At 51.5% G+C, this 24,513-nt stretch overlaps 2 protein-coding genes and 1 long non-coding RNA gene across 8 annotated transcripts in view; 1 reads left to right on the top strand and 2 right to left on the bottom strand.

The window, feature by feature from the left end:
- The window catches only part of MLLT1 (MLLT1 super elongation complex subunit), a 57,602-nt gene extending 53,027 nt beyond the window's left edge, over positions 1-4,575 (bottom strand). For both annotated transcript variants that reach the window (XM_036895735.2, XM_036895736.2), the window contains exon 1: positions 4,418-4,575. In XM_036895735.2, the coding sequence (XP_036751630.2) occupies positions 4,418-4,429 (12 nt within the window). In that variant the 5' untranslated portion in view covers positions 4,430-4,575. The remainder of the gene's footprint in view (positions 1-4,417) is intronic.
- Positions 4,576-4,627: 52 nt separating this feature from the next.
- On the top strand, positions 4,628-7,885 carry LOC118917691 (uncharacterized). Of its 2 annotated transcripts, XR_005026879.2 has the most exons (4): positions 4,628-4,756; positions 5,650-5,906; positions 6,299-6,927; positions 7,373-7,885. It is a non-coding gene; the product is annotated as an uncharacterized LOC118917691 (long non-coding RNA). The 2 variants fall into 2 exon arrangements; XR_008992999.1 differs by lacking the exon at positions 7,373-7,885 and having other exon boundaries at positions 6,299-7,355.
- A 2,962-nt stretch (positions 7,886-10,847) lies between these two features.
- The window catches only part of ACER1 (alkaline ceramidase 1), a 36,153-nt gene continuing 22,487 nt past the window's right edge, over positions 10,848-24,513 (bottom strand). For 3 of the 4 annotated variants that reach the window (XM_036895749.2, XM_036895750.2, XM_036895746.2), the window contains exons 2-6: positions 16,635-16,749; positions 16,410-16,551; positions 15,479-15,616; positions 12,631-12,768; positions 10,848-12,410 (exon numbers count right to left, since the gene is read on the bottom strand). In XM_036895749.2, the coding sequence (XP_036751644.1) occupies positions 12,242-12,410; positions 12,631-12,768; positions 15,479-15,616; positions 16,410-16,551; positions 16,635-16,713 (666 nt within the window). In that variant the 5' untranslated portion in view covers positions 16,714-16,749 and the 3' untranslated portion in view covers positions 10,848-12,241. The remainder of the gene's footprint in view (positions 12,411-12,630; positions 12,769-15,478; positions 15,617-16,409; positions 16,552-16,634; positions 16,750-24,513) is intronic. The other variant, XM_036895751.2, reaches the window with a different exon arrangement.

Below are 24,513 nucleotides of genomic sequence, written 5' to 3'. Positions count from 1 at the left end.
CTGCCCTCAGTCTGGGCCCCAGAAGGCAGGTCTTTAACAGTGAGTTTATCTGTACAATTCCCCTGATTTTCTGGTGGGAATTCTCTTCAGAAGACACCTTTTCCTCTGGGAATTTGCACTTTACCAAGTGGTATAATTATGCCTGGAGTTTGGCTACTGCATCTAATTCCCTCAGATGCAGCAATTCCCTCCCAGGGAAAGAAAGCACAAAAGAGCCTTCTCCCTCCTCAGCCTAGATGGATCGTGCCAAGCTGCTGGCAACCCACTCCACACATGCAGAATCGGGGAAGGTGCTGGTCCCACGGAGCAACACAAGACCAGATGAAGTACTCTCTGCAAAACTTTTCCCCATCTCGACCCGGCCAGGGGCTCTCAGGAGCAGCCAGAATGTAAGATGGGGACACGGCTGACATGCCTCTGCAGCAATCCTCTAGAGTGGAGGGCCGCCTGCCCACAGGCAGGGGCCTCTCATGACAGCTGCATGAAGCCCTGGTCTTCTAACTGTTGGCGCACAGGCCAGTGCCTGCACCCTCTCCTGGTTCCAACAGGCCTTATCTCTTTGACCCAGGGTACAAGGCTAATAACAAAGAGACCAGAAGGGCTCAATGTCTCTCTAGAATCTAAGGGTTAGGTGTGCACACCATGAGGATATGCAAATACGATCCTCAGTGTTCAGACTCCCAGGAAGACTGGCCCTCACCAGCCTGCCAGGGAGGCCGAGAACAGGGCATATATTATACATGTATGACACCTGCAGATGTGGAGACAGCGCACCAGGTGTCCCCCAAGTTGCCCAGACAGCAAACTTGGGAGATTTTTAAACGCACACGACCCCAGGAAAGGCATCTGTTTCCAGTTCAGGTATGCCTGGTTACAAAGGGACTGAGCCCTGGTTACTTTTATTTAACCAACAATTGGTGAAGCTAAGTGGAAAACTTTGTATTGGAAATTACGACAGACATAAAGGGGTACAGGACTCTGGTACCTGCCCTCAAAGACTTTACAACACATCAATGCAAGGCAAAAATTTGGTAGGTGGACTCCAGAGCTGGGTGGGGAAAACCCTACCACCCTGGAGTCAGTGCTCCGAGCAGTTCTGAGCCTTCCTCCACAAGGTATGGGCAAAGAGTGGGCTTCCCACCAGGCCTTGACCGCTCTCATGAGCCTGCACGTCCACATCTGTAAACGGGCCATCATCTCTACAACAAAACCTCCCCTCAGGAACAACAGATGGCCACAGGCCGTGGTTCCCAAATCCAAACTGGGGAGAGCCTTTTGAAAAGTCAGCGTCGATGCAACCGTGTGGGTCTGCTGCTCACCTCAGGCAGCTGTGAGGCCTGGAGCTTCCATGAAGGGAGGCCCCCCCACACCAGGTGCTGGCACCGCTTCTAGCTGCCTAGGCAATCCCCGCCCACCAGGACCCCCACCCCTTCTTCCTTTCCCAGTCGGAATTCCCAGCCCCTGCTCCGTCCTTTACTATGCAATGCCTACCCCACCATCCCTGAAGATAAATCACATGCCTCTCAGACCTGCACCACCAAATACATCACCCCTTTCCCCATAGAAAAACATGAATCCCACAGACAAGGACTTGAAGGTACAGACCAGAGGTACGAGAATCAAGTAAGTGGGTTACAGCCAGGGCAGAGGGAACCAGAAGCACCTTCCTGGCCACAGGGAAGGGACTTCAATGCTGAGAAGCCGGGAGCCCAGAGCAAAATGCAGAATCCCCCTTCTTAGCTGGGCTGAAAGTTCTAGAGTATACAAAAGGAAGAGAGTCAGCAGGCCCTCAGGGGAAAGTTCTGGTGTTTCCCACCAGACCAAGGCATTTACAGGAGTGGGGCACCTCCGAATGAGCTGCTGCTGGATTCAAAGCATCTCCTGCACACAGAAGTCACCCTGCACACTGAGAGCCATTCACCTCCTCGGGTAAGAACCACTCTCCTGTCTCCCCAGGGGCCTGCATCTGTGTGGAGAAGGGGCCCAACTCCCAGACTCCTCCCAAACGTGCAGGAAAACACAGCCAGGGACGGAGAGGCAGTTTGTGGGGGTGGGGGGAGTGACGCACCCACTTTCTTTCGGGACCCAGACCAGACCTGCCCAGTGGGACTTTCTGCCATACACAAATGTCTCTGTAGTGCCCCGCAAGGTGGCCAGCAGCTCAGTGGGGTAGGTCTCGGGCTGGAGCGACTGAGGAGCCACCTTTTTCATTCCAGTTCATTCAAATTTGGACCCCAAGTGTGCAAGGGACTGCTGCACTGGGCCGTTCTCCCTCTCACCAGGCCAGCCCAGCAAGGCCAGTGTCTCCCTCTGTCACGGACTGAGACTGCCACCTATTCTCACCACCCCCCGCCAAGAAAGACAGCCGCCCAGATGCCAAGATGTAGCACAGCACCAGGCAATGGACACACGGGCTACGTGTCTCCCCAGAACTAGCAGGTGGAGTGCGAGGCAAGAGCCACCTTCTGGGCCTGTGTGGTGCCCAGCAAGACTCCCAGGGGTGGGCTTTGTTGCCAATGGCCTCTGAAAGTATATTTTGTTTTGTTTTTTACCTCCGTACAGATTGGAGGCAACAGGCTACAGACTGGAGGCATTAGGCGTTGTCCCCTGGAGGGAAATGAACTCACACTGCGTGTAGAAATCCACCATTCAACTGCTAGACTCTTCCTTACCTCTCAAGAGAAAGGGGGCAACACCAAAGCCAAGAGGGAAATCATGGCACGAGGGTGCCACCAGCACGAGTCTCAGTGATCCTGTACCACCATGAGTGGCCGGGACGGGCAGGGGAGGTCTCCTGTTCCCCAGCCACACAGCGCCTCACCAGACAAGAGCCGCCTCAGTGGCGCCAGCAGCCAGAAACGCCCCAACCTGCCCTCACTAACGGTGGAGACTTCAGCTGCCACCCCCACACCGCCTTTCCTGGCCTTGTGCCCCTGGGCACAGGAGAGGATGAAGAAGCAAATGAGCCTATGCTGGGGGCCACAGTGGTCCTGGCCTTGAGAAGGGGAAGGGGCTTGCGTACTGAAGAGACAGCACAGGGCTGGTAAAGGGGGACGTGGGGCTTGGCTCCAGGTTTCCGGGTAGAAGGGAGAGGGGCCCTGGGGAGGTTTATGGAAGTTGGGGTATCCCCCTGGGTTTGGAGCAAGGCTCTGCTTGGTGTGGCCTCTGAGATGCAGGGGGCTGTGCGGGGAGGGCAGTGCCTCGGAATCGCACGTCCAGTCTGGGGGATGTTGAAAGTGGCAGACCCCAAAGAGAGATTCTGGGGAGACTGCAAGACTGTGAAGGGAGGCTGGCTGAGGCTGGCAGAACCAGACGGAGGACGGAGACCTGGATTGGGGGAAAATGTGGGGAAGCGTAAATCAGGGTCACGAGACCAAGGGGGCCCAAACTGAGGGGATCCCATCAGGCATCTGGTGTCTGCTTTGGTTTCTGGCTTGGGGGATCCCGGTCACAATAGAAACTGCCCCTGGTCTAAGACAAAAGACTCTGAGAACGAAAGGGACAGCCCCTCGGGGACTGGGTGCCACGGGTGGGTGCCCGGAGACTGAAACCAGAGGGGCCAGGAAGCAGGGTCCTTGTGGGAAAAGACCCAGGCCCAGCGCAGGCTGGAGGGGAAAACTCGCTCAGGTGGAGGCTGAGCCGGGGGGCATTGCAAGAGAGGAGAGAGGGCACAGGCCTGGGACAGGATGAGGGTTAAGCAGGTTTATAGTGAGCCTGGGTTCCAGGAAGGAGTGGGGCTGAAGACCAGGGTCCCAGGAGCTCAGGGAGACTCAAACTCCCGCGAGGGTTTAAGGGAGAAGAGGCAGCAGGCTAGGGGCTCAGGGAGTTGAAGGGCTCTCAGGGCCAAAGATCCAGAGACCAAAACAGACAGAGACCACCCTAGATCCAAACGGGAAAAGGGGGGCAGGCCAGACCTGAGAAATGTGAAGGATCCCCAGGGGCGCCCGTGGAGACATTGGGCTGGGGCCTCGAGGGATGTCCCGGGGACTCTGGGCCGGACTGGGGTCCCAAAGGGCGTTCCAGGGGGAGGTCTGCGCCGCCTGTGGGGACTCTGGGCCGGGCCGGGGTCGGAAGGGGCGTCCCCGAGGGTTCTGGGCCAGACGGGGGTCAGGAGGGGAGTCCCAGAAAGGTCTGGGCCGGGCCGGGGTTCCGAGGCCGTCCTGGGCTGGGCCGGGCCGGGGTTCCCAGGGGCGTTGGAGCGCTCGGGCCAGGCCGGGTCGCGGATGGGGGAGGGGCGCCCCCGCCCCACATAAAGGCCCGGGGAGCGGCGGGCGCGCACAAAGCGGGGCGGGAGGGCGCCGAGAGGGGTGGGAAGGCCAGGACCGAGGAGGGCCGGGCGGGCGGGCGGGCGGAGGAAGGGAGGGAGGGAGCCGGCGGGCGGCGCGGGCTGCGCTGGGGCGGCGCGGCCGCTCCTCACCTGATTGTCCATGGCTGGCGCCCCGCCCCGCCCCCGGGCCCCACGTCGCTCGCCGCCGCCGCCGCCGCTCAGCGCCGCCCCGCCGCCCTCATTGTCTGTCAGGCACCGCCGCCGCCGATCCCGGCCGCCCGCCCGCCAGCCAGCCCCGCGGAACCGGAAACCACCGCCAGCCCGGGTCGCGCACCGACCGCGGGCCCCCGCCGCCGACTCGGGCCCGCCGCCCCGACTGACAGCCTCCTAGGCCAATCGTCAGCGCGGACGGTCGCTCATGGGGCGGAACTTCCGACCTGGCGGGGGTCTGCCGGGCTGTGGTCGGAGGGACGGAGTCTTCAGCCAATAGTAAGCCTGGACGGGAGGGGCGGTGGGAGGGAGGGAGGGAGGCGCGACTCCAGCCCTGCCGAGGGGAGCGCGAGGTGTGCGCCGCACGTGGAGGGGGGCGGGGGCGGGACGGGGGCGCCGTGCCGCGCCTGCGCACTGCGGCCCGCAGGGGGCGCTGCCTCGTGGACGCAGCCTTCCTGGGCCGCAGCTTGGGTGGCGGAATCGACCCCTGGGGAGGGAGCCCCAGGGACGCTTTTGTTTCCTGGCCACGTGTTGCTTCTGTGTGATGGAATGAGCCCTGTGCTTTGGAACTGCGGGTTAATTTTGCAGTCCTGGATCAACATCAGGGCAAGCCTGGCCAACTCGCTTCTCCCGGAGTCTGTTTGTACATCTGTAAAATGGGGACAATCATAGTATCAAGCGATGCCAATTCAAGCTATGTGAATGACATAAATTTGAAATCGGCTTCGTTAAAATGGTCAAAAAGGTCTCATTTTACCCACGAAATTTACACCGCTAATCCTTCCCAAACCTATTATTAATTTACCACGATCATACAATTTCATGACTTGTATATTGTATTTATATCGGATATAAGCAGAGCACCCTATCTTTTTCAGAATCTTGTAAGCCACTTGTCTCTCAGACATTAGAACTTCTACCTGCAAGGACCCTGGTAAAGTTATTTTATAAGTTCCTCCTTACCATGAAAAGTCAAGATTTTTTTGTTTGTTTTTCTGGGTGTTTTGTTTGTGCTTTGTTTGTTTTGTTTTTGCTCCCTTTTCTCAGTCGTCAACCAAGTGGTCAAATCAGTAACTGGAAAATCAGTAACTTTGAAATAGAAGTAAGTATGGACAAAAACTCTGAAGGAGGCCAGACTCTGTCATAGTAACACTGGACTATTTAATCTAAAGCAGGGCATGCTGGGGAGAAAGAATAACGGAGAAAGAACCCATGATTAAGTGTCCATCAATGGATGAATAGACAAATTGTGGCATATCCATACAATGGAATATTATTCAGCCTTTAAAAGAAAATTCTGACATTTGCTACAACATGATGGACCTGGACACATGGTGCTCAGTGACATAAGCCAGACACAGAAGGGCTGACCCTGTCTGATCCCACCCCTGGGAGGTCCCTAGAGGAGCCCCATTCACAGAGACAGAAAGTGGGTGGTGGGGACCAGGGGCTGGAGGAGGGGATGGGGAATGTGTTTCATGGGGACAGAATTTCAGTTTGGGAAGCTGGAAAGTTCTGGGAGATGGATGGTGGCAATGGTTGGGCAACAATGTGAATGTACTTAATTCCACAGAACAGGGCACTTTAAAAAAGGTTAAGATGGCAAGTTTTATGACCTATACATATATATATTTATACCATCATTTTAAAAAATTAATGGACTATTTGACATCATGAACCTATAAGTATCCATAAGTCCTTAAATGATAGTAAAAGAAGAACAAAGCTCATCTGTCCCCTTTGAAGGTAACTGTACCAACTCCTCACTTACCATGCCTTTACAGCATAAAACCAGTCCGTTGATAAAAGCTCTTTTTACAGAAAAATGCCAGCCAGTACTGTTGAAAGCATGATAGAAAAAAATCACTACTGTGAATGCCCCAAGAAAGAACCATTGCAGACAAGAGTCATCAGTGGATGCTAAAACCATTAGCTGAAAGGATCATCTCACATCCACCAAAGATCATCCCTGAGATTGCCTGCTAGATACAAAGAGGAGAAAATAACCTTACAGTGGAAGCATCACACCATTGCCATCTTGGTCCAGGGATGACTCTTAGCAGCCTTCCAGTGGAACATACGGAATGACGAGTTTCTACCACGCTGTGCTGGGAAGCATGCAGCACCAAAAAGAAAGCGTTCTTGCCTCCAAAATTTAACTTGGATCGAGTCACACTTTCGGTCCTAACTTTCAAGTTACAGGAGAAGCACATGGATAGAGGAACATGAGAGAGGACACCAGGAGAAGCGATTCAATAAGCCCAGAAGGAGGAACTCTCGACACTCTGGCTTCCTCCAGTCAAGAGGATGGAGGAAAAGAAATAGGGACTGCCGGGGGTTACCAGAGATGACATCACAGCCAAATGCAATGTGGGGCCCTGCACCGGATCTTGGGGCCTTGACCAAAGCAGCTGTGTCAGCTGGGGAACTCTGAACCTGAATAATAACAGGTGATCTTTAAATTTCTATTTGGTTAAGTGTGATAATGGGATTATGGTTGGGTAGGAAATTGTCCTTATTTTTAGAGATGCCTAAGGGTGAAACACCACCACACTAACTGCCTTGAAAATTTAATTTTAAAACCTAGATGAAGCAAAATGGGCAAATGTTAAGAATTGTTCAGTCTAGGTGAAGGGCATATATATGAGAGTTCACCAGACTATTCTCTTTGCTTTTCTGTATGTGTACAATTTCTATAATAAAAAGTAACACATTTTTTAATGCATCCTCTGCCTAAAATACAACCACTGGATTCCTTCCTTGGGAGGTAAACAGAAGGTTGCCCCATCTTCTTAGTAGCATGTGATAGCCAACACCTGCTGTTCATGAGCTCAATATCGCCTCATTTCACCCCAACGATACTAAGAGGTAGGTATTGTTGTCCCCATTTTACAGGTGAGGAAACTGAAGCTCAGAGGAGGTAAGTGAGTTGCCCAGAGTTGTATGGCGAGGATATGGCAGAGCTGGGGGCCTCCTCAATGAGACCAACCCTGACCATCCCACTTACATGCACATTTATCCATGAGGCCCCTTGTCTGTCTCCCCTCCTGGCCAAGATGGAAGTTCCAGGGGGACAGGCATCTTGGTGGTGTTCACTTATGTATATCCCGAGCACACTGCCTGGCACAGGGTAAATGCTCAATAAATATTTGTTGCATGAGATGAAAAACTACTGAATCACATAGTGAGTGGGCTAGTTCCTTTTCAATTCATTTCTGATCTAATGTCTGCAACAAGAAAGTCTTGGCATCTGTGCATCTTAAGCCCCTCTCTGGCACTCCCCAAGCTCCGTCAAGGACAAGGGAACAGATTCAGAGGTCAGAGTCTGGGACAGGTAACTGCCTCTGCTGCAACGCTTCTCAACGCCACCTGGACATTGAAAATCTCCTGCAGAGCTTTAAAAAATACCAGTGCCCACTTCCCACCTTCAGAGATGCCAGTTCATTAGTCTGGAGTAAGACGGTCACCCCCCACCTTATTCTTTCTTTCTTTTCTTTCCTTTTTTTTTTTTTTTTTTTTATGTGCAGCTGGGGATTCTCATGTGCAGGCTGATTTAAGAATCCCTGAGCTGCAGTTAACACTTCTTGTTGTTACTGTATCTACAAGTAGCTCCTTAAAGTGATACAATGTGTCCTTTTGCAGTACAGCAGTGTGAGCCAAGGAGTAGATTTAAAGAAAAACATAGAGCAAATTGTAATTTGAGCAATTAGCAGAATGCTGGTTGACACTTATCCCGATGTTACAAACAATGAAACGGAGACGCAGAGGAGGATACGACTGGCCCAAGTCCCACTGCTAAAAAGTAACATTTTGGACCCGTGGAGTCCAGTCGGCTCTCTGTAACTGAACTGCACCTGCCTTAGGCCTCTGTCGCCCTCTAGCCATCCAGATTATTTGCACCCAAGGGGAGGGCTTGGCATTCCTTCCTCTACTGCATCACCTCCTAGGAAGTTCAGCCCTTCAAGACTGTGTTTGGAATCCTGTCTGGCCTCCAGCATGTTCCCTGCACCTCCCAGTTTCTTGCCAGCCACAAATGCACACACAGCCACTCACGGCAGTATTGAAAATGACTAAGCTGGAGCAGAGCCCAGCGGCCAGTTAGAGACCTTGCCGGGATTAGCTACAACTCAGAGCAGACCTTGAATGGCAGACGGACGGGCGTCTGACCTTTATAGCTCACAGGCAATGGGGAGTCATGAATGGTTTGGGAGCAGACCAACACTCTATACGCAATGAGGCATTTCTCCCAGAAAAAGAGCAGTGCACTGGACTCTTTGCAACTCTCCTACGTCATTCTGCCTCTTTTCTGGCAACAATCCGTGATCTGGGGTTTCCTCCCAGGGCCAATTATGAGCCTTTCAGGCACTTCTGTGTGACTTTTAAAATGGCAGTCCTTCCAGAATGCCAGCTCATGACAGGGCACATGCTCAGGGATGACTCAACCCCACCTGCCCCCATCCCCGGTGTCAGACCTGTGGTCAGAGAGGGGCTCCCCATCCCGAGGAGGCACCTGCCCAATCATGGCCAGCCGAAGGACTGCATTCCTCTGGCTCCTGGGGGCAGAGGTGTGACCCCAGACCAGCCCTCTGGGAGCCTTATTAAATTCTAATTATGGTCAAATACATGTAACATACAACTAACCACTAATCCTGTTAAAGTGTACAGTGTAGTGGCATTTAGAACATTCATTTTAGTGGCATTTAGAATGCTGTCCAACCACTGTCTCTACCTAGTTCCAAGACATATTCTTCACCCCCAAGGACTCCCTCTTCCTATGAGCAGTCACGCCCCATTCCCTCCTCCTGGCCCCTGACAGCTGCTCATCTGCCTTCTGTCTGTGCATTTGCCTGTGTGGACATTTCACAGAAATGGGATCCCACACCGTGTGGCCTCGTGAGTCACTTCTTTCACTCAGCATCCCGTGTTCAAGTGTCTTCACATTGTAGCCTGTGTCTGTACTTCATTCCTTTTCATTACAGAATAATATTCTCCTGTATGGACATACCACCATTGATTCATTCATCCACTGCATTGATGATCGTTTATGTGGTTTCTACCTTTTGGCTCTTATCAATAGTACTTCTGTGAACATTTCTCTGCAAGTCTTTTCTAGAATACCTATTTTCACTTCTTTTGGGTATGTATGTAGGAGTGGAATTGCCAGGTCACACGGTCATTCTCTTTAACTTTTGAGGACTCGCCACATGGTTTTCCACAGCGGCTGCCACATTTTTCATTCTTACCGGCAAGGTATGAGGGTTCCAATTGCTCTGCATTTTCTCCAATGTTTATTTATTTATTTTTTTAAATCGTGCCCCACTTAGTGGATGGGAAATGGTGTGTCATGGTTTGGATTTGCATTTCCCTAATCACCCACTACGCTGAGCAATGTGTTCCTGCAGTACACTCAGAGCTTTAAAGAATCTCATGGAAGCACAGCTCTCGCCTCCCCTGAGAAAACACCATGACATTTTTGCAAACAGCTTCACAAGCTTGAGGAAACCTCTCCATCCCTTCTCCCCACCAGTATCCACCCTGGGGCCAGAGTTGAAGAATTTCTCAGTTTCTAGAATAAGCATGTCTAAAGGATCCGGAAGCAGGAGAGTCAGGATCCCAGTTCAGTCCTGCTGCTGATTCACTGTGGCGCAAGGAACTTTGGGGGAGGGACAGACTTGGGTCAAGTCCAGGCTGTGTGGTCCCAGGCAAGTTCACTTGTCCTCCCTGGGCCACATCTATAAAATGAGAATATTGCCTACTGCAAGGGTGGTGGAAGGGGTATGAGGTTCAGGGATATGTGTCATGGGCAAATATGAGCAGCCCCTCCCATTCCAATTTCCCCAACTCTCCAGTGGGCCAGATGGGCTTGCCTCTAACTCCTTTGGCTAACTTGACAACAGGCCAGACAGCCATCTTCTGCGACAGTCAAGTAGTCTATGGACGCTAAACCCACCTCAGCCCCCAGGCTAAGACCCTCTAACCAGGAGCTCTCCCCCATTTGCTAAGCTCCAGCAAGACCATTTTTTCTGTTGCTCCAGCCCATTCCCACCCCAGGGGTTTCACACACGCCATTCCCTCTGCCCAGATGGGCTTGCCCAGCTCCTGGCATGGCTGGTTTCCTCCAGTCATTCTGGGCTCAGCTGCAAAGTGCGTCCCCACTGGGCACCAATGTGAAAGGATGTAAGGGCTGCTCCCCCACACCGTGGTTCTCCAGAACATCGCTGTGCTTTATCTTTTTTGCAGCACTTATCAGTGTCTTGGAGTACCTTATTGTGTGTCCTTTTATTTATCTAATGTGTGCCTCCTCATTAGGGCAGGGGCCTTACATGTCTTTCTTGTTTTGTATCCCCAGGGATAAGCATCAGACATAAAATAATAACTCAATATACATTTATTGAAGAGATGAATGAATGCATGATTAGGTGGGAAAATATATTAATGGATACGATAGATGGCTATGGATGGATGGATGGGAGGGTAGATATATAACTGTATAAATGGATGGATAGAATGACTGAATGATCTGGATGGATAAATCAATATAAATGGATGGCTAAGTATAGACAGATGGATGGGTGGGGGATGGGTAACAGGATAAATGGATGGAGGGAGGGATAATGAGTGATGGATGATGGGTGAGTAATGAATAAATGGGTCGATGGATGGATAGATGAATGGGTGGTTCAATGGATGGATGGACACCTTAGTGAATGTACAGGTAGATAAAAAGATGAAAAGTATAAAGGAATTAATGGATAAATTAATGAATGTGTAAATTAAAGGATAAATGGATAGTTCAAAAAATGGATGGATGGGTGGAGGGGTGGGATGGATGGATGGGTGGGTAGATGGATGGATAGATGGATAAACTAAAGGTTAGTAGATGGATGGATGTTTGCCAGACTCCATATTAAGCACTTTACACACATTATCTTGTTTTATCCATACAGAAATCCCATGAACAAAGGAATATTTCCATTTTTCCGACAAGGTGTGTGAGCTTCAGAGTAAGGAAAAATCACTTTCCATATTAGACAAATAGGAAATGGTGGGCAGAATTCAAACTTAGGTCTGCCTGACACCAAGCCCTGTGCTTTTAACCACCATGGAAACCATCCTTCCCTTTTCTCCCCAATTTGAGAGGCAGAACTGGGGACCCCAGCTCCCATCCTGATGCCCATGCTCTGACAGCACCCAGATCACCCAGTCTGGGCCTCCGTGTCGCTCCTCTGTCCACCAGTGAGTCAGTACCACAAATCTGTGTGGGCACATGTGTGAGCATGTGTGAGGGGCTGTGAGGTCTCTGCACACATGTGAGTGTAGAATGAGGTGACAGAAAAATAGATCCAATCTCTGGGATGCCCCCTAAGTATGAGGGACATTGCACGGCCAAAGGCAGGTCCAAAGAGTCTGGTAGTGACCGCCACTGTCTGTTAGGTGGCTGGGGACCAAGCCCCAGCCTGAGGTCATTCCCAGGAGAGGCCAGGTCCAGCCCCCTAGGTCATGTCCCAGTGGGGAAGCCCGGAACACAAAGAGGGAAATGGAAGAGAACAGGGCCCGGTCAGGGAAGGGAGCTCTGGCAGGCAGCCCCCGGGCTCACTGGTGTGCTGCACAGAGGGGTCACAAAGCCCAGGCCCTGCCGCACAGGACAAGGAGGACACGGGGAAAGCGAGCTGGAGGAGGGAATTCTGAGTGCCTCTCAGACTCCCGATCCAGGCCCCTCAGGGGAGTGGCCAGGTGGCTCGGTAGTCGAGAAGCCAGCAGACCTCAGCAGGCCTTGTCATCAGCGCTGACTTCCACGTAGGGCAGCCCCACGGGCCAAGTGTCCCGAGGCCAGTAGCGGACTTTGAGGGTTTGGTCTGGCATCTCGTACCTGGCATCCACCATGGCCATGGTGGCTATGCCATAGGGGAAGGTGATGCTGATGAGCACGTGCCTGCGGGGAGCAGGGAGGTGAGGGCGCGGGATGCCACCAGCCCTGCCCCCCCTGGTCCTCATGGCTCCTGACCTTCCCAAGGGGCCTCCTGGACCTGACCCCCCTGACCACGGCTGGTCCCGCTATCTGGGCCTCCCCTCTGCCCCCAGGCTTCTGCTCCGAGCTCTGGCATCTGAGGCTATCTGGTTCTGGCGCCCTGGACCACAGAGCAGGTGCTTACCAGATGCTGTGCATGTAGAAGAAATTAATCTGCTGCCAGAAACTGCAGAGCAAGCGGTCGCTGATCCAGCTGGTCAACGCAAAAGCCCACAGAACCACGGAGACCTCCATTAAATGCCGAAGCTCCTTATTGTTCGTCCTCAGGAGGGAAGAAGGGGAATCAGAGCCTGAAGGGGCTGATGGGAAATTCCTCCATCGAAGGAGATGAGACTGGGAGGAGGGAAGGATCAAGGGGGCAAGGCGGCGGGGCCTGATCTGGGCTTCCTGCTAACATTTGCTGAGCGCTTACAGGATGCCTGGCGCAGTTCTGGAAGTCCTGATAGACTCTCAGTCCCCACAATGGCGCCATATTCCCATTTTGTAGATGGGAAAACTGAGGCATGTGAGATTAAGATCAGACTCCTGATCCAGGCCCCTCAGGGGAGTGGCCAGGTGGCTCGGTAGTCAAGAAGCCAGCAGACCTCAGCAGGCCTTGTCATCAGCGCTGACGTCCACGTAGGGCAGCCCCACGGGCCAAGTGTCCCACCCCCACCTGAAGTTCCACAGCTAGAAAGTGGCAGAGCTGGGGTCTGACCCAGGGCTGTCGGATGGTAGACTGCGTCACCAGCAAGCCTTTCTGTGTTTGTTTGGGGCTGTGACTGTGTGAGCGCCTGTGAGTCAGCACATGGGAATTCATGTCTGCGTGGCCGTGAGAGTGTTCGTGTCCGTGTGTGGGAGGGTGCATTCTCCAGAGGCCACGTGCTGGGACAAGCGAAAATCAGCATTTGCATTTCCCCAACAGAAGAGCTAACTCAGTGTCCCTTAGGAAAGGGCATATGGGGGATTAATGAGGCAGTAACTCCTTTATGGTTAAAAGCATAACCTAAACCGCTGGCCTAAAATGGGACAGTTTGACCATCAGAAAAGAATAATGAGTAAGAAGTGGCAAGATCTGAATAAAGTCTGCAGTCTCGGTAGCCATACTCCTCCATCGTCAATTTTCCCCTTTTGAGATCATTTTAGGGTTACAAAAGATGCTGCCACCGGGGGCCCCTGGGGGAGGCTGGGGGAAGGGTACACAGGATTCTGTTTTTGCAACTTGCTATAAAAAGTTAACGATATAGCATAGTGACTGCTATGAACTGAAACCCTTCTGAGATACAAACATCCATGCGTTCATAATACCACTTTTAAAAAAACGCCACTTCATTGGTCCCAGCTAGAGACAGCGAAGGCACTAACTCATGACTCTGGAAACTGGTAAGCACAGGGAAAGAATCAACGATCTACCCTGTCTTTCCAAACCATGTTTCAAGGTTTTGCTGAGTGCAAGTCCCTCCTGATGGCAGAGCTCCAGATGATCAATGCAGAAGAAATCACAGATTCTGCAAAAGATGCTTTTGCAAAACCGCTAATGAGATCATGGATGGAGGCAGTAGGCATCGCTGCTGAAGTCATCAGGTGGAAGGTCAGTGGGAAACTTTATAATGAAGGGACGGGATGACACTAGCTGAATCTACTGATCAACTTTAACGGGGCTAAACGTGGGTGAGCCGCTCATTACAGTCTCCTAAGCGGATGGAACAAGAAGCACCCAAGGGCCACACATGAAATACTCTAGGCTAAAAAAAATTTAAACCTAAATCTAGATCAAACTATTATTCCCCACGAAATACTAAAACAGGAATAATAATAATAAGGAAAAATGCTGAAAGACATCACAGGAAGCAGTCAGCCAATGTTCTACAGGACAAATTATCAAGTTTCTGTTATCAAATAAGAGGCCCAGAGAAAGAGGGAGAGAAGGGAAAACGGCTGCGAAGTGAAGAAGATCGAAGAGACTGTTTGGATCCTATTCAAAGACCAGGTGTAGGAAGGCCCCTTGGGGAAATGGAGGCAAATGGTGCACACTGGGTATCAGATACTATTTGAAGCAAGTATCGTTAACTGTCGTTAGGATTGCGTGCGCCATATTTTCCATTTGTCCCTCTAGAGCCTTCCCTTCTCCACTCTGCCTTATGCTCCAGGGGTGCTGAGCTGTGTAGACCAAATCCAGGGGTTCCCTTGTCTTTGGGCTTCCAGCTGTGGTTGGCCCGAGGGAGACCCAGCAGGAAATCAAAGGCTGAGAGGAGGGCACTGCTTGGATATTTACTTCCCTGGCTTCCTCCCTGCAGAGTCGGCCCAGGCTGGCCACAACTAGCAACTGCTTTTGAGGCCCCAGCCCTTGCCCAGGAGACCCTCTCCTCGGGGCTGTCTCTTTCCAGACTCTTGTGATCGCTCTCTCCCCTAGACCCCCTGCCTCAATGTCTCCTGATGGTCATGGAATCTCACTCTCCTTAACACAGATTCTAAAGGATCCCTAGTGATTCTCCTACACCCTGCCCTCTCCTTTGGAAAGAACCCTTTTATTCAGCTCACCTCAAACGGCCCCCTACTTGAGAGCTCCTTCTCTATCTTGCTAAGACCTAGCATGGGCTAAAAAAAATAATTCTTTAACAGTAGAGTTAAATCCTGAAAAATTAATGGGTGCCATGATATGAAATCTGGAGGGGGGAACATACAATGCAGGTGGGCAAGATGCTGATGGTGGCTGGGACTGGCTGGCGGCACATGGAGGTATATGGTGCGACGCTTGCTATGTGTATGTGTGTTGGGAGGTTTGCATGATAAAAAGGACAAGGTCTGCAGCCAGACAGCCTTCCATTCTAACCCTGCCCTTTCCTCTTGCTAGTGGATGACCTTGGGAAATGGGCACCCCCTCCTCGGGCCTGGGGTCAGTGAGAACTCTGTGCCTGAAATGCGGTGAGTATTGTGGGGGTGCTGGAGGGGGGAGGGAGCCACCTCCCTGGGTGCCTGCAGCCACCACCCACTTCTTGTACTCGTGGAAAACGATGTAGAGGATGTGCGCGGCGATGCTGTTGAGGGCATATGCGTTGACCATGGGCCTCAGGAAAGACAGGAGGGTGCTGACCACGGTGGTGGCAACGATGAAGCAGATGAACCGGGACCTGGGGGGGAAGGGCGCGGCTACAGAGGAGGCTGTTGGGTAGGGAGAGGCCTGGAGGTTCAGGCAGGGCCCGGAGGCCTGTGGCTGAGGCAGATGGGAAGAGGAAAGGGGGAAAGGGGATCGGGGGAAGGCCTTGAGGCTCCCAGGGGAGCTCAGCAGAGGCCCCCAGGGGCCCAGAAGCATCAGATGAGACATCCCAAGGGGCCCAGGTGAACCCGAGCAGGGGCTGGAGGGAGTCCTGGGGCAGGGGTACTAGGATGCCATGAGGGTCTCAGGGAGGCTCAAGAGGACTTAGGTCAGCAGAGGGGCCCAGGGTCCGGGTGAGATCAAGGGAGGAAGCGCAGGGTCCCAGAGGCCAGCGAGAGAGGTGTCTCAGAAGGCTCAGTGGGCCAAGCAGGGTCCAAAGAGAGATTCAGAGGGGTCTCGGGTCAATAGAGGGGCGCAGGATCCTGGGAAACATTCCAGGGAGCCCAGGTGATGGGCTTGGGGGAGCAGTCCCTCTGACCCAGGTAAGCTTGGGGTCCTGGGACGCCCAGGTAGGCTCAGACAGCATCTGGAGAAGGTTCCCAGGTTATCCAGGTAGGATCAGGGAAGGATTTCCAGGGGAGGATTCGGTGTCCTGAGGACACTCAGAAGAGGGGTCCCTGGAAGCCCATTTAAGTCAGGCAGGGTCAGGAAAATATCCTTAGGTGGTCAGGGGTGGGATTCCAAGGACTCTAACAGGGCTTGGGGAGGGGACCCAGGAGCCCAGCTGGGCGCTGGCGGGATCGACAAAGGGCCAGTCCCTGCCCCACCTGTTCTCCCCCAGGAAGGTGGGAAAGTAGCAGCGGGGCATCCATATACTGTAACCACTGGCCAGTAGCCACAGAATAGAGATCTCATCCAGCAGCTGGCCCAGGAAGCTGAGGGTCATGTGGAAGTACGTGGAGAAGAGGCCTGGAGCAAGAGACAAAGGCAGGTGGTCAAAGGGGCTGTGTCTCCCCGCCCCTACCACCCCACTGTCACAGACCCCCACTTACCTACAACCATGAAGAGGATAAAGGTGACATAAGAGTAGCGGGAGCGTTTCTGGGCATAGGGGTGCATCAGAAACATCATGAGAGGCCCAAATATGAAGAAGGTGACATTGCTGAACTGGAGAAGAGGAGGAATGGGGAGGGGATGGTCAGGCAGGGTAGGCAGAGGAGGGCTGCCCCTCTGTCCAAACGGTCAGACATAAGCCAGTTGGTCACTTGCTCCCTTTAAGACAATCAGTCAACCCAGAGGTTGTCCGTCTTTCAGCTGATCTTGACAGTCAACTGGTCATCAATAAGGGCACTCCATCCATTATTCTGTAGGTTCATCCATTCATTGAATGAATGTGGCAGAGACTACCTACTAACCTTCTACACACCATCTCCTCCTTTTTCTTTTAGAAATGATATTCCCCAAAGTTTAGCTGGGCACACAGCTACTCAACTAAAGACTACATTTCCCAGCCTTCCTTGCAACTCATTGTGTGTCCTTGTGACCTGGTCTGGCCAATGGGATAGGAAAGTAAATGACTACATTATCTCCAGGCCACTACTTAAGAAGCAACTTAAGGCTTGCCCTCCCACTTGCTGTGGACTGAAATGCAAATTGGTGGTCACGAATAGGCCTTGGCCTTGTAGACAAGGAAAGACAATGTAGAGTTGCCAAGTAGAGATGAGCCTTTCTTACCAAACCTTATCTGGATCACAGACTTCAAAGCAGAATAAAAGTTACTGTTTCAAGCCACTAAATTTTACAGTGAGTTGTTATGCAGCAGTAGCTAGCTGAGACAAAAAGGAAATATTACTGTAGGCAGGGATTGGGTAGGAAAAACTTCCCAGAAGAGGAGGAAGGGACACAGAGGCCAGCAGATATGGCTATGTCTTGTTCAAAACCCCATGACTGAACAGTTATGTTGTTTGACCAGGTTACCTGTCTCTCTATAGTTAGACACCTACCACATTCCAGGCCCAGGCAATGTTTATTACTCCCAGAATCTTATCTCAGCCTCAAACCAACCATACTGGGTAGGTATTAGCATAACCATGTTATAGAAGAAGACACTGGTTCTCAGAGTGATCAAGGTTTGGCCCAGGTCACCCAGGTGGTAAGTAGTGAATCTGGGATTTTAAACCAGATCCCATGTAAGTGTCTTGTGTAAGAATCAGAGTCCTGTTTATCACAGCAGCAGAAACTATTTCATAGGCTCCATTCAATGTTTGAATAGCATATGGGTCAAAGTAATAACTAACAATGACCACTAAGAATATGGCAATATGGGAGAGAGTGGGGATTGCGACCCAACAATCATCCTCCCTTCTTCCTCATTAACCAAACTGTGATTTGATTTAGTATTAGGAGTTCATGTCCTTCTTGGGAAGAAGGCCCCAGACAGAACCAGCAAGGGAATAACAATTAGTGCAAGCAAATTTGTTTCTTCCCTTCTTCTAACTTGGCCACTCAATTAAAGACTACATTTCCCAGATTCCCTTGCAGCTATACATGACCATATGACTAAGTTCTGGCCAATGAGACATTGGTTGTGTTCTTAAAGGGAAGGGCGCGCCTCCTGGTACTCCTTTCTGCTGGAATGCGTAAGTGGCAGGGTAGCTTCTTGGGCCATAGGGATGAGGGCAATGGCCTAGAGATGGCAAAACAACCATAGAGAAGGCTGGCTCCTGTGTCCCTGGCACCACAGAGCTTTCATACTAGCCCTGGGAAGCTTATGATTAGATGTTATGTAAAGGAAACATAAATCTGTATCTTCATTAAACCACTATTATTTTAGAACTCTGCCACAACAGCCAAACCTCTACCTTACATCATATAAACCCCTTTCTCCCTTGCTCAATAAACCCGAATTTTGTTCATGCATCAGCAGGACATGGCCCTCAGGAAGCCAGGATTTAGCTGCAGGCCGTGAGTCAGCCCATTGCAATGACTGGTTAAGGAATGGATGTGTTATATAATTCTGACTAATGAAGCATGATGGAAGTCTGATGGACTTCTGGGAAAGTTCTCTTTACTGAAATCAGGCCAGTGAAAAGGCCTTGGGACATTGCTGTGATGTTTAAATGTGGTAGCCATTTTGCAACCTTGAGGAAACAAGGCCGAGAACAAAAACAAACTGTCCAGGACAGTGGTTCTCAAACTTTTTGTTCTTGAGCCCCTCTTACATCTTTAAATGTCATTGAGGAACTCAGAGTGTGTTTATGTGAGCTACATCTTTCAAGATTTACTGTCTCAGAAAGTAAAACTGAGGGATTTTCAAAACACAGGACCACATAAGTACACGTTCCCTTGGCCATCAGAAAGATGGTGTCATCTCCTGCCACAAAGCCACTGGAACCCCACTGTGCTCTCATCAGATAATCAGAGTGAAAAAGGCAGATAATATCTCTTCATATCACCATGAAAATAATTTTGACCTTGAGGAACTCAAGGGGGGGGTCCCTGGCAATATTTCAAGAACCGCTTCTCTAGGGATGGCAGAGCAGAAAAATGGAAAGAACCAAGTAACCCGATGTTGTGGAGCTGCTGAGTTAACCTATTCTGGAACTATCTACCTTCAAACTTCCTTTTTTTTTTTTTTTAAATAAGATATTGTCCTTTCTATTGAAGCTGTCTTTAGTTGGGTTGTTTTGTTTGAAACCAGAGCGTCCCAGTTCATGGGCCTCAGAATCCCAGGGACATGGGTTGAGATCCATCTCCCTCCCTCACTAACTAGGGGTCGTCGAGCAGGTGAGTTCAATGCCCTCCTCCCCCCATGTCTGCATTTGAGACATCTGCACAAGGCCATCTGCCTGTTCGTGTTCTTGACCCAAAGGTCCCCGAGCCTTACTAGCCTATGAATACAATTAATGTCATAAGAAAATTTGCACCAGAATTTCAAAGGCTCAGAATTTCCAACTGCTCAAGCAGGACTTCAACGCCCTTCAAGGTCTCCCCCAGGTATGTCTGAGCCACCATGAGTACCTCACATGAGCTCAGAAACAAGTGTGATGGTCTTCTTCCACTGGCCAACTTGAGGCCAGCCAGCTTGCTTGCACCATTACAGCCTCCCACCCCAGGTCTCATAAAGGTCTCCTCCATTGCCTGTGGCCCATCTTAGAAAGTGCAGAAACAGCACTCTGTTAGCTGAGGAGCTTTGTTATTTCTCAGAACGCCGGTCTTAAGGATGCTGGCTCAAAATACAGAGCCCAGTGGTGGGTGTGGGGAAATAGTCACCCAATACAAGGTCACCACCTATGGGCCTAGGTCCTGGGTGTCAGCACAGGTTCCCAAGGCAGAAGTTCTCTTAGTTCTAGGGGAGCCCACAGCTGTCTTTGGGTGATGGTGAACTAGCTCAAAGTACACAATTTGAGAACTCAGGCCTGGCAAACTGGTTTCCCAGCCCTTGGTTCCACCCACGCCCGTGTTTTCTGTGCCAAGGTCTCTGGTGCCTGCCACTGGGCAAGGTCAAACACATTTCTGAGACAGGCATTCAGCACACACACACACAAATACACACACACTTGCCTGTCTGTATGCTGAGACCCAGCCCCACTGGAGCAGACACCTATCCCAAACAGGGCCAATCAGATTTTCTCTTCTGATAATTTGAAACTTGAAGCAGACACAGAGCCTGGGAATCACCAAAATGGAGTCGCACTCTGGGCAACTCTCTAAAGAGACCATAGGATATTGTCGAGATGTTTAAGATATGGCAACCATATTGCCACCACGAGGAGACAAGATTGAGAGCAAAAGCAAATCCTTCTGCCGAATCCTCCCCTGAACCCAGACTTGCTGGGGTCCCTGTCTTCCCAAGCAACTCATCTTTCCATTTTCTAAGGTATCCCAGTATCTATCCAGTGCACTGTCCTTTTTTTTGTTTGTTTATTTTAGATTTTTGCTTAAGCTAGCTTTCCATGGGCTGAACTCAACCCAGCCATCACCATCGACACATTATCTAGGGTTCTTTGGTAGCAAGCAACAGAAAATGACTTTGGTGACTTACACTGTAAAGACAAAGGTGTATGTGTATTTATTTACTCATTCACTCATTTACTGCAGAAAGCACATTAATCAAAGGAATCACAGAAGACAAGAAAAAACAGAAACCAGAACAGCTCTGAGCCTCAAGTGGACAATCTCTTCAGGGGGCGACTCTGAGCACACACATGCACATGAGGCTGTGTTCCATCCTTAGGCCCAGACCCAGGAAATCAAATTCTGGAGAATATGGGCTGGGACACATCCCACCCTTTGCCAGAGGAGCAGGAGCGCTTTGACTGACCGTCCCATCAAGACCACCGGTAGGAGCAGTTGGATGTCCAAGGACAAGGACACCATGGATACCGGATGGGCGAAAGCCCAAGCACACCCAGCGTCCCCCTGCCCTCAACCAAAGGCCAGCCCTGGGCACTTCGAGCATGCCCAGAGATGCTGAGCCAATCAGTCTCCCAAACTCCAACCCTTCCATTTAAAACAGATCTGTGACTCCCATCAATAAAATCCAAACTCCTAAATGTGGCCTATAAACTCTCTCCATAACTCACCTATCTCCACCTTCATCTTCAGAATCCAGGCGGAAAGGATAACTCAGCTCCTCTGACTGAGCCACAGCTCTTACTCTTAGCTCCAGGAGTTTGCCATGCTGTTCCCACTGCCTGGAACACTCTCTGCCTGCACTTCCCCTCCTTTGCAGGGCCAACTACTACTCCACCTTTCACCTGGACATCACCCTCTCCGTGAAGCCTTCCCAGGCCCCCAAGGCAGAGTCAGGTGGCCTTCCTTCGGACCCTGTCCCTCTTTCCTAACACTTGTCCACTTGACCTGGAACTCTCTGGTTCTCCTGCTAAACGTGACTTTGAGAACAAGGGGCTTCGTCTTCCCCCTTGCCCACAGTGACCTCAGGAACTGGAACTCAGTGGGATCACCAGTCACACGTGTGAAAACACTTGGCAGAGAGCCCTGCACCTAGAAAGTTCGGGACAGAAGGCACCACGATCAAGGGAAAGGGACTGGGGAGGGTGGGTGGGAAGGAAGGGAGAAGGGGAATAAGGGGCATTATGATTAGCAGACATAACGTGGGGGAGGGCACGGGGAAGGCAGTATAGCACAGAGAAGACACGTAGTGACTCTATAGCATCTTACTACGCTGATGGACAGTGACTGTAATGGGGTATGGGGGGGGACTTGATAATGGGGGAGTCTAGTAACCACAATGTTGCTCATGTGCTTGCACATTAAGGATACCAACATAATAAATAAATAAATAAATAAACTAAAAAAAAGAAGGCGCCACAATCGTTACTTTCTCGTTTTTTGACCACATGAATTTACAGAGGTTGTTTTTAACCTTCCCACACACCCCCAGCTTTCTAGTTCTTGTTAGGCAAGGAGGAAATGGGATCTCAAGAGGTGGGGCGAATTCTCTGAGGCGCAGGGCTCTGGGGGACTCCCCACTGTGACTGACCTCCTGCCTTGAGAGACAGGAGGACTAGACGGAGGGGCAAATATTAAGAGGGGGCTTCCTGCCTCAACAAATAGCAAGAGCTGCTGTTACTGTTGTTCAGAGAGATAATAATAGCAGGCTTATGGCTGGGACAGCTGCCCCGAGCCCAGGGGTGCACAGACCCAGGACAGGAGCGTGCAGAATGAGGGCGGAGCCTATGACTAATGGGCTTCGACTGGATGCAGAGTCTCTGATAGCATCAGAAGCCGCCCCAGTTCCAGGGTCTCCCTCCCTTCCCTCTGGGGCTGGGTCCCCACGTTTCTCAACCTGTGGCCCCACCCACACTCTCTTCCAGGCTGGCGAGGAAACTGCCCGGGCCCGTGTCCAGAGCCAGCCCAGCCCTGGACACGCGTGGGCTGGACTCCCAGGCGAACCCCTGTAGGATCTCCACCTTCATTCATTCATTCATTCATTCATTCACCCAGCCATCCACCCATCTATCCATTCATTCATTTGCTCAACAGCCATTCTTTCAGCGCCTACTATGCACACAAGGACCTTAGTGCCCAAAGTCCCTGCCCTCACAGGGGACATCCGCACAGGGTTTGGGGGACATTCTGTACCTCATCTTCCTCCTCTACCTCTGAGCACCACGGCGAGGATTTAGAGGACCAAGCGCCAGGGGCCAGGGAGTTCCGGCTTTGTGGGTCACTGCTGAGAACCTCCGGCGTCTAGAACAGTGCCCGGCACACAGCAGACGCTCAGTAAGCTTTGTGGAGGATAATGTACGCGAAGAGTATGCGTACACGATGTAAGTACGCCTGGCATGCGCGTCTAATGGCTCTCATTCTACAGTGGTTTGCTTTTGATCGCCGGCACCCGGCAGAGCAGCTGGTAAATAGCTGTGGCTGGATAGCTTAGGGCTGGATGAAGGAGAGGAGGGGAGAGGCAGGAAGGAAGGAGGGACAGGGAAGGAGAGAAGCAGGGAGAGAGGGAGGGAGGGAGGAAGGGAGGCTGGGCGACCTGCACGACTCGCCATCGCTGCCCTGAGGAAAGGCAGTAGGGGGAGCCCTTCCGCATTCGCCCAGCTGCCCTGGGCTGGCCCCGCAGCCCCGTCCCAGGCCCATCGCGCACCGCTCCCGATCCGCCGCTGTTCTTCCCAGCATGCCTCTGATTCATTGTGTCCTCTCTTATTGTCTCTGCCCTCCCCCACTGACCTCCCGTGACTTACCCGAGCACCGGAGACACACCTGTTTTACCCCCAGCTGTGTCCCCAGCACCCATCGTGCTAGGCACCCAGTAGACACCCCAGGAACATTTGTTCCATCCGGGGAACCAACCCTGCATCATCAAACACCCCTGGGTGCTTTCTTCCCACTGCCAAGGCTCAGACCCCACCATGCACATCCGGCCCTGTCACCTGTCTACACCCAGTCACCACGTGCCCGTGAATGCGGGTGCAGGGGGCCACGGGGCCAGAGCACCAGCCGCAGTGCCTCCCTGCATGAGACTCAGTGGCACGAATTAAGATGCACACAGGTCACCATCAGTAGCTGAGTGGCCTCACAGTGCCAGGGTTAAGTGAGAGCCTCTGGGACCAGGTAGCTGGGGTTTAACTCCACAGCTTCTAGCATTCGCACCTCTCATGTGCTTGCAAGCAACATGCTGTGCAACGTTAGGGAGGAAACGCCCCCTCTCTGAGCCTTTATTTCCTCTGTCTGTAAAACGCAGAGAATAAGAGTACCTACTTACAGAATTGTTACAAGGCTTCCAGTAAGTGCTGTTTGTTAAAGAGAATTAACAAACGTTAAGTAAAATTAACACTTTTGCATGTCTGTGCTGTTTCCTTCTATTAATAATAGCTCAATGTATTCAATGCTCAGGGTGCTCCAGGAGTTGTAAGATCTCTATTTTAAAAGATCTCTAGTCTTTAACTGATATAACTTTTAAATTTTTTAATGTTTAATTTCTATTTTAGAATTGATGAAAAAATGAATTTGATTTTTAGCTCTGCTTTTTAATTCACATCTTGTAAGATTCACTCTTTACAAGTGCACAAGTCAGCGGGTCTTGGTCTCTTCACATGGTTGTGCAGCCATCACCGCTATCTAGTTCCAGAACACCCATTACCTCAAAAAGAAACCCCATTGCCATTAGCAGCCAGATGCCATCCCCTCCCCCAGCCTCTGGAAGCCACAGACTCATGTTCTGTCTGTGTTGCCGCCTGCTGTGGACGTGTCACAGAAATGGAGTCACACACGGAGCACCGTGTTCAGAGCCATCTGCATTGTAGCGCATGTCGGGGCCTCACTCCTTTTTGTGGCTGCGTAATATTCCTTTGCAAGGACGGACCACATTGAGTTCACCCACGCATCTGCTGATGGACACTTGAGAGGCGCAGCAGCTGTTTTATCCTCTCAACAGTCCTGTGAGCCCCTGACAGCTGC

Source organism: Manis pentadactyla, chromosome 12 (genome assembly GCF_030020395.1).
Source record: "Manis pentadactyla isolate mManPen7 chromosome 12, mManPen7.hap1, whole genome shotgun sequence".
Taxonomy (NCBI): Eukaryota; Metazoa; Chordata; class Mammalia; order Pholidota; family Manidae; genus Manis; species Manis pentadactyla.
Note: the sequence above shows the minus strand (reverse complement) of the source record. Positions and strands in the feature narration are given on the sequence as shown.